Genomic DNA, 9,525 nt, shown 5'->3' on the forward strand with positions numbered 1-9,525 from the left:
TACCAAAGTGCTCACAGAGGTTATGCACTGTTAGCCCTTACCAAAGAACCACAGAGGTTATAGGTAAAAAACAAAACAAAACTTCTTTATTCCATTGGAGGAAGGAAACTAGATATGCCGGGTTCTCCTGTAGGTGCTAGGATTCTCTTGGCTGCGAGGCTAAGCCTTGATACGTATAGTTGTGGCTAGACAAAGAAACAAGCTGTGAGGTGTAACAGCAACAATGTGGCAAGTTTGCCTAGTAACCAAAAATCTACTCATGGCAGGGCTTTATGACTGGAATGTGGTTTCTGCAGGTGCTTGTCTGAGCTCAGGGACCACCTAGGGTTGGTTTGAGCCAATTCTGTGACTTAGCTGCCCCAGAGGGTGAGTGCAAAGGACTGTTGCTTTGCCAAGCTTGGGGCACAGCTTGCTTGCTGGGCCTTAGCTCTGGAAAGCAAGGTGTCTCCTAATAGTAAGAAAAGAGAGGAGTAGTCTTGGTGTGGGGAGGTCCTGACACTCTTTCTTTCTTTCTTTCTTTCTTTCTTTCTTTCTTTCTTTCTTTCTTTCTTTCTTTCTTTCTTTCTCTCTCTCTCTCTTTCTTTCTTTCTATTTTTTGCAGGGCAGTGAGGATTAAGTGACTTGCCCAGGGTCACACAGCTAGTAAGTGTCAAGTGTCTGAGGCTGGATTTGAATTCAGGTCCTCCTGAATCCAGGGCTGGTGCTTTATCCACTGCGCCACCTAGCTGCCCCCTAGGAAGCCCGAGTTCTAATCCTGGCTCAGGCTGGACCGTGGCCGAGTCACTTAACCTCTCTGTGCCTCAGTTTCCTTACTCGTAAAATGGGGATGAGCACCGACCTCCCAGGGTTGGTGTGAGAAAACGTACAAGTAAAGTGCCCTGCAAACGACATAACTGTTGGTTATTGCCGCGATCCTCTCTGGGCACCAGGGGGCGCAGTGTGCCCCGAGCAAATGCGCTCAGCGCAGAATCTGGGGCAAAGCAGGTGCTTCAAAAGTCCTGCTTCTCTCCTTTCTCCTGCCCTTCTTCCGGCTCCCTTCCTCCCCTCTTTTCCCCGCCCCTCCCCTCCCTTCCCCCTCTTCCCCCGCCCCTCCCCTCCCTTCCCCCTCTTCCCCCGCCTCCTCTCCGCGCGCAGCCTCAGTAGGTGCACGTCCTCGGTCCGGGTCACATGACCTCAGCGGGGTCCGCTCTGACTGGCTCGCGGGGCGGCGCGGCGCGGCAGCGGCGGTCATGGCGGGTCTGGTGGATTTTGAAGATGAAGAGCAGGTGGCATCTTTCCTTGAGAACATGGAGGTGGAGTGTAACTACCAGTGCTACAAGGAGAAGGACCCAGAAGGCGAGTCGGGCGCGGGGAAGTCGGGGCGGGGCTCGGCCCAGGGACTTCAGCCGGGGCTGGGTAGGGAAAGCAAGAAGGGAGCGGGAGGAGGGTCCGGGCCCGAGGCGGCCTCGTTCCCTGGGACCCCCGGCCTCGGGTCTCCTTTTCCCGGGCTTCCTCCGTCAGCCTCGGTCCCCTGCCCTAGCCTCCTTCCCTAGCCCTCCTCCATTAGTCTCCTTCCGACGACCTTCCTCTATCAGCCCCGCCCCCAGCCCTCAATCCTCCTCAGTCCCTTCTGACCCCGCCCCTTTGGTCCTCCCTATCGGCCCCTCCCCAGCTCATCTCCGCCCCCCCCCCCCCGGGCTTTCCTCGGACCCCCGCACTGTTCGGGCCGCAACCTCAGTGTCTGTGCCCGATGCCCCTGGCCCTGCTCCAGTGACCTTCCTAAAGCGCAGGTCCGATCATGGCCCCGTTCTACTCAGTCTGTGAGTGATGGAGGAGGCCGGGAGGGGTCAACAGAACCTAAGAGCTGAGCTCTTAAAGGGGCCAATGGATAACCTGTCAACGCAAGCTAAAAGGGCTAACAGAGGGACTAAGGTTTGAATGTCAAGTGTAACTCTTGGGCTTGAGTCCCTATCAACAGAAGCCTAAGGAGAAGGTAACCAGGGACCATTAATCATTAATAGCCATTAATATTTCTAGATGACAGGAAACAGAAACTGCACCTAGAAACCAGATCTTAAAGTAGAGAGATAGCCTAAGCCGAGAGACCCTGGGTGGGTGGGAGGTTGAGGGGTCTGACAAGCTTAAACATGTCTTTTAGGAACGTGTGCAGACAGACCAAATGTGTCCTTAATTCACCTTAAGCCGTTTAAAACCCAAAAAGGATGGGGCGGCTAGGTGGTGCAGTGGATAGAGCACCGGCCCTGGATTCAGGAGTACCTGAGTTCAAATCCGGCCTCAGACACTTGTCACTTACTAGCTGTGTGACCCTGGGCAAGTCACTTAACCCCCATTGCCCTGCCAAAAAAACAAAAACAAAAACCCAAAAAGGTACCCCTAGTTCGAAAGGTACTTGCCCCCCAGTCCAAAATAGGATGTGAACCTCCCACAAGGAAGAGATTAGGATAATGAGGAGATAACCCACTTTTCTCACTATAAATATGACCATTTTCCTCTCTCTGTTCAAGACACCTTTGGGTGATTCTCCCTGTGGCCTCACAGTATTTTAATAAAACTTGGGAAACCGAGTCACTGAGTCTTGTAATTCTTTGGGATGCCTCATGATCAATTTGATCATTTCAACCCTTCCCCCACTACACCAATGGCTTCTTATTATCTCCAGGATCAAATGTAATAATAATATACATAATATGACATTATGCTTCATATAATATGTGAACTATAACAATAACAAGTAATAGCCAAAAAAACCAATTAGCATTTGCATAGTGCCTTAGGGTCTCATAGTATGAATATTTATTAAGCAGGCATTGGGGCTACAAAGGCAAAAGAGGATCCCTGCTCTCAAGGAGCTCACAATCTAATGGAGACTATATGTGAATAACTTTGTACAAACAAGCTATGGACAGGATAAATAGGGAATAATTAAGAGAGGGGAAGGACTTCCTGTAGCTGGTATTGAGGGAAGCCTGGAGGCAGAGATATTTGACTAGTAGTGTAAGCTCAAATTTCAGTCGTGTGTGTGTGTGTGTGTGTGTGTGTGTGTGTGTCCGTCCTGTCTGTCCTATCCCCCGTGTCCCCCCCCCCCCTTTGAGGTTACCCCTATTTACTTTCTCTTTTTCTCTCTCCATCTCTACCTCTCCTCTCTCTGCACCTCTGCCTCTTAAAATTCCTTGTTTCTTTCAAGGTTCAACCTGTGTACAATCTCTCATGGTTCTCGTAATTGTTAGTATTCATTCCCTTTTCCTCATAGAGTAGTGGGATACATGGATACAGTAGCTTCCCTCTGACTTTCCACTTAGAACACAAGCAGGAAGGGAAAGGAAGGATTTCTGGAGGCCTCAAGGTGGGGCCTGAGCCCTTAAAGCCATGGATGGCTGATGTGTGGGAAGAGACCAAGGTGTGAGGCCAAGAGCTGAGCTTCCTTAAACTTTGCATGACCTTGGGCCAGTCATCTGATGGCTCAGCACCCCAGTGTCCTTGTTGGTAAAAGGCAGACATTCTCTAAGGTCCCTTTCAGTTCTCTATAAACCAGTTGAAGAACCTGATTTTTGGAAGTTAGGACTGTTTTCTAGGTGGTGCAGTGGGTGGAGTATTAGGGGTGAGGTCAGGAACACTAGCGTTGGATTTCTGCCTCTGTGGATAAAGGGTTGTGTGGCCCTGGGCAAGACACTTCATCTCCTATTCTGTTTCCTTATCTGTAAGTGGGAATAAATAACATCCCCTCCCTCAGTAGAGAGAAGATGGAACCTGCTTAGTTTAGCACACTTTATGGGGTTATATCAGTGCTGGCTATTAAGCTATTTATGTTACCAACTTAAAAATCAGAGGATTGGCCTGGGACTTTCTTGTGACCTATTGGGGTGGTCCCAGACCTCCACCCCCCAGCCAGCCCGGGCAGTGACGACTGACTTGTGCCCTTTGGTTTCTGCCCTAGGTTGCCACAGGCTGGTCGATTTTCTAGAAGGGATCCAGAAGAACTTTGATGAGGCAGCCAAGGTATTGAAGTTCAATTGTGAAGACAACCACCATAGCGACAGCTGCTACAAACTGGGAGCGTATTATGCAACAGGGAAAGGTAAAAAGAAGGGGCCCTCCCAGTCAGCCCAGACCGTATATACATGTCTTGTCTCCAGCCTGGCCTGTAGATTCTGCAGCGGCTGAAACTAGGTCTTCGTCTTCATGGTCACTTCCATGGTGCCTCGTCTGGAGCCTTTTATAGAGCTTGTCAGTAACTCTTATCTTCAACTCAGCATATCAGAAACTGAACTTAGGTTGTCTTAGCCCCAAACCCTCCCCCTTCCAAGCTTCCCTGTTAGTGTTGAGGGCACCACTGTCTTCTCAGTCCCAGCTCGAAACCTGCATGTTTTCCTTGATTCTTCATCGTCTTTGGCGTCCCCAAATGTAAGGGGTTGCCAGGGCCTGTGGACTGCACTTTTGCAACGTCTCTGGAATACAGTCCCTTCTCTCCTCTAATGCTGCCCTCATCACCTCACACCTGGATTATTGCAGTAGCTGCTCGTGGGTTTCCCTGCCTCAAATCTCTCCCCACTCCAGCTCACCCTCCATTGAGCCAACAGAGTGTTTTCCTTATCGCTCAGGACTGACCCTATCTCCCTCCTCAAATACTCCAGGAAGCTCTATCGCCTCCAGAATCAAATACAAAATCCTTTTTTGGGCATTCAAAGCCCTTTATGACCCAGCCTCCTCCTAGTCTTCCATTCTTCTTATGTGTCGCTCCCCATGATCCCTCCCCATGTACTCTGTGACACTGGCCTCCAAGACACCCCCATCTCTCTGCTCTGGGTGTTTTCACTGGTTGTTCTCCAGGCCTGGAGTGCTCCCTCCTCATCTGCACCTCCTGACCTCCCTGCCTTTCTTCATCCCTGCTGAACTCTCACCTTCCGAAGGAAGCCTTTCCCAATGTGCTTTCCCTCTGTTAATTATTTCTGTTTATCTTCTACATAGCTGGTTTGTGCAGATTTATCTGCTTATCATCTCCCATTAGATTGTGAGCTCTCTGAGGGCAGGGGATGTCTTTTGCCTCTTTCTGGTCCCCACTGCTTAGTTTCCCTGGTACATAGTAGGTTTTGTTTGTTTGTTTTTTTTGTGGGGCAATGGGGGTTAAGTGACTTGCCCAGGGTCACACAGCTAGTAAGTGTTAAGTGTCTGAGGCCGGATTTGAACTCAGGTACTTCTGAATCCAGGGCCGGTGCTTTGTCTACTGCGCCACCTAGCCGCCCCCAATAGTAGGTTCTTAATCAGTATTTATTGTGTATGTTCTTTGAGTCTGCTCTGCATCATCAGAAATCATTTCTATTTATATTCTTCATATTCATTACGTTTATGGCTCGGTAATATTCCATTGACAGAACACAGCTTATTCAGCTTCTAGATCATTTCTGGTTTTCTGGCTTTTTGACATAATGGGTTTTTTCTTTTGAATAAGATCCTTAGAACATACATAGTTCTGGCTCTGACCCTTCCAGTCTGTGTGACCTCCCCTCCTGGGGCCTCCTCTGCCGTCCTCCTCTTTCAGATGGAGCATCAGAGGTGAGGGCCTCCAAGAGCCCTTTCAGCTTCCTTGATTAGGTGCTGCCATGCTTGCTGCTCTCAAATTGGCTGTTGATTGTTGAATGATTTTGTGCATTTCAAAACAAGTCTGATTCTGTTATTTTGAGCTTTATGATTGACTCAGCGTGTTTAACCCCTATTATTGGCACCAGGCACCAGGATTTATTTGTCTTTATATTCTTTAGTAGTTGATAGGATGCTTTCCCTTGAGGAGGTTTTACACCTCAGGGGACTAGTGAGGTCTTCAATCAATTTTGTTCTCCTGGTAATTAATAATCAATTTCTTAATTAGGCTAGCAAATAATAAATTGATGGTTAGTGGTCTTTCTCATCAACCAAAGGCAAAACCATGGCGGTCCCTGAATGCTTCAATACCTTTGGAAAAGGAGGTACTCTGACAGGCAAGAAGCAACCTTAATTGGTTAATGATTAATGAGTGGGTAGACTTTTTTTCCCTTCTTTTTATATATATATATATATATATTTATATATATATTTATGGGGGGGGTTAAGTGACTTACCCAGGGTCACACAGCTAGTAAGTGTCACATGGTAGACTTTTTCTGATGAGGAGGTGGGCTAAAAGTCTTCAGTTCCTCTTGCTGAGAATACAACTTGATCATGAGACTCGACTGCTTCCATCTTCCTGGATGTAGGAATCCCTCTCCACCCAGGTGTCTTCAGTCTCTTAAGGAAAATATTTTATGGATGCCCTTTTTTAACACCCAGCCCTGTCATTCCCAGTGACCTCTCCTCCTCCAGTAGACCCCTCCCTTGTAACAAAATATACAGGTAAGCACAATAAACCAGAACACTGTGTCTGAAAAGCCCATGTCACCTCACATCTGTGTAGATTCTCCCGTGTCTGTGCTGTATGGTTGGCAGCTTGTTTCACAGTCATTCACCCCTTGGAAGTTAGGACAGGTCAGAGATTGGATCAGAATTCTGAGCTGGTATTGTTGTGTAATGATTGGAATGACGCCACCTGCTGGAGACTTACTGTAGAAGAGTTCCGCCCATGAAGCGAAGGTCTTTGAGGGCAAGACCAGGAGTCTTTTCTTTGGAAAAGGAAGTGATGCGGGCTCCTGGGAGGAGGAAGGAAGAGACTGGCGGCTCAGTCTCACACTCTTTCCTCTGGACTCTGGTGGAGAGCGGAGCTAGAAATGTGCGCTCCCTTTAATAGATAGGAATCTAGGCCTTTCTCTCTCTCTTTACCAAATTCTTATTCTCCTTAATAAATGCTTAAAAGTCTAACTCTTGCTAAAGCTTATAATTTATTGGCGACCACTCATTAGATATTTTAGACAGTTTAGCTAGAATTTTAGCCCTTAACAGTTGTTCGCCTTGATCTTTTTGTGGACTCCTGGTTCCTATTTCATTCTGTGTCAGTTCATTCCTATCTTCCCATAAGTCTCTTGAGTTCTCAGCCCTTCTCACTGTCCCCTCCAGCATCCCTGCCCCAGACTTACAATGATAGATAACAGAATTATTTTACCAGTCCTCATCTCAAGTTGATATTATGGCTCAGCCACATGAGGAAAAAGAGGCTTTGTGGGCTCAAAACTAGTCATTCTGTAATTGACTGTTTTCTAGGGTTTTGCTGGCAGGTTTGTTCTTCAAGTATTAAAAGTTCTTTTTGGTGGGGGGCAGGGCAATGGGGGTTAAGTGACTTGCCCAGGGTCACACAGCTAGTAAGTGTCAAGTGTCTGAGGCTAGATTTGAACTCAGATCCTCCTGAATCCAGGGCCAGTGCTTTATCCATTATGCCACCTAGCTGCCCCAAGTATTAAAAGTTCTGACCTGACATGAATTTCTTTTCTTCCCTCTCTTTGCCTATAGGAGGATTACCCCAGAACTTGAAAAATTCCTATGACTGTTATTTAAAGGCTTGTGAGAAACCTGGGAAGAAGTCGATAAATGCTTGTCACAATGTTGGACTGCTGACCCAAGACGGGCGAATCAGCAGCGATGAGCCAGACCTGGTGCGAGCCCGAGACTACTATACAAGGGCCTGTGATGGCAACTATGCTCCTAGCTGCTTCAATCTCAGTGCCATGTACCTCCAGGGGTCCCCAAGTGTCCCCAAGGACATGAGCCTGGCTTTGAAGTACTCTCTGAAAGCCTGTGACCTGGGCCACATCTGGGCCTGTGCCAATGCCAGCCGCATGTATAAATTGGGAGATGGGGTTGCTAAGGATGCTGCCAAGGCCGAGGCCCTCAAGAACAGGGCCCAGCAGTTACATAAGGAACAGCAGAAAGGGGTCCAGCCCTTGACATTTGGGGTGTGAGGTGATCAGCCAGTCTCCTCTCCCCCCACCCGGAAATGTATGGACTTTCACAGGGATACATCTCTGGTGCAGGAAAAGCCTATGGTGTGTTGGCTGCTGGTATTATTTGTACCAGGTGCTGTGGTCTGTGTTGCCTGTGAGATAGTTATTTTCTCTAAAATGTCTGAATCAATCTGTACACCATGGAGGCTGGGCTCTAAGCAGCTCCCCCAAAGTGGAGGGACTGGAGAGCATTGGGGAGGTGGGAGTTGGGGGAAGAAGTAACCAGAGGGGCCCAGTGAATCATGGAGGCACCTCACAAAGTGTCGGGGCAGGTGTGTGCACATGAGGCTTGTGTGTGAGCGCGTGTGTGCGTCCAGCTCCTTGTGTATTTCTGGGTTTGTATGGTTTCATTTGGGGGGAATTTGTGGGAATGTGAAAATCACGAGGTGCTCATCATTCCCTGAGAGTGAGACTTCTTTGTACCTATCCATCTTCTGTCAATCATTGCAGTTGTAATCATTTCCACCTCCTAGAATGATGATTTTTGTGGAAAACATTAATGATATTCAGCAGTAATGTGCAGTCTAAAGAGTTACCTGTCATTATCATGCAGGGCCAAGAATAAGAACTAAAGACATCGCAGCCCAAGCTTCCCTGGAGACATCACACTGGCTGATAATTAAGTGAAACTGACATTCCAGATACCCGTTTGCCTTAAATGTTCAGACCCTAGATTATTGGGTGTGTAGAGACATCCATGAAAAGTTCTAAAGCAAAAGATTGTAATGTTTGAACTGAGCCTTTGAAATTGCCTTGTGAATAAATTAATTTAATTTATTATTGATGTATTATTTAACTAGATTGCAGGTGGGGGGTTAAGGTTTAAAAATGACTTGGAAAAACATTTCCGTTTTTCTAGTAAGCCCTTGGTTTAGCACTAGAGGGCAGTGGAGCACAGTTGTTGCACAAGATTATTTCTCTTCCCACCTGCCTTGCTGTTGCCATACATGGAAGAGAGCGTTCTCTGATTGTCTAAAAGTTCATATGGCAAATTGGATCATTTGTACATTCCCATTTGGCAGGTTCTGTCCAAGGAGCAGAGAGAAGCTTAAGTCACTGTATTCAAAACAGTGAAATGAATATTAAAAGCTTTTGCACTATGAAAGTTAATTTAGAAGGCAAATTAATAAAGATCTCACTTTTTCTCTTTAATTCAGGTAGGTTTTTTTAATTCACTTTGTTTTGAAGTCATTGTGTTTTAGATCTTTGTGGGCTTTCCCCCCTCCATTTATACCGGAGAAGGGGTTAACATTGAATCGTACTTTTTTCTTCTTGAGTGAATCCTATTTGCCAATTTCTTCTGAAACTACCACATTCTTGTATCCAGATCTTTCATTGTCAGAGTCCATTGGTGACAACACCAGCAAAACAAGGAATTAAAAAATTCCTAAGTCACATAATGTGAAGTTAACAGTTAAAGCCGTAGTGAAATAATTTTCCTGGATAAGCCCATTTTATACCCACTAATCCTAATTCAGTGTGGGTGTTATGGGGATGATTTGGATAAAAAACCCTTTGTTTTTTGTGGTGTCCAGGGGGTAGCTTTCAGATTGACAACAGGAAGATTCCCCCCCCCCTTTCCTGTCCTCTGGTATTTTAAACTTATTTAATGCTTTCTAGCTTT

General features: G+C 46.9%; 1 protein-coding gene across 1 annotated transcript; it reads left to right on the plus strand.

Annotated features, from left to right (window-relative positions):
* Positions 1–1,183: 1,183 nt before the first annotated feature.
* LOC122752750 (cytochrome c oxidase assembly factor 7) lies at positions 1,184–8,678 on the plus strand. The gene is made up of 3 exons (XM_043999644.1): positions 1,184–1,335; positions 3,935–4,075; positions 7,411–8,678. Exons 1-3 carry the CDS (start codon positions 1,230–1,232, stop codon positions 7,857–7,859), a joined length of 696 nt encoding a protein of 231 aa, XP_043855579.1. The 5' UTR covers positions 1,184–1,229; the 3' UTR covers positions 7,860–8,678.
* Positions 8,679–9,525: the final 847 nt, after the last annotated feature.

This window comes from Dromiciops gliroides, chromosome 4 (genome assembly GCF_019393635.1).
Source record: "Dromiciops gliroides isolate mDroGli1 chromosome 4, mDroGli1.pri, whole genome shotgun sequence".
Taxonomy (NCBI): Eukaryota; Metazoa; Chordata; class Mammalia; order Microbiotheria; family Microbiotheriidae; genus Dromiciops; species Dromiciops gliroides.

Bases quoted from the DNA above. Each gene is read 5' to 3' on its own strand.
- LOC122752750 (XM_043999644.1), top strand. From the start codon at position 1,230: ATGGCGGGTCTGGTGGATTTTGAAGATGAAGAGCAGGTGGCATCTTTC. The intron at 1,336-3,934 runs GCGAGTCGGGCG...TTTCTGCCCTAG, and splicing joins CAAGGAGAAGGACCCAGAAG to GTTGCCACAGGCTGGTCGAT. The intron at 4,076-7,410 runs GTAAAAAGAAGG...CTTTGCCTATAG, and splicing joins GTATTATGCAACAGGGAAAG to GAGGATTACCCCAGAACTTG.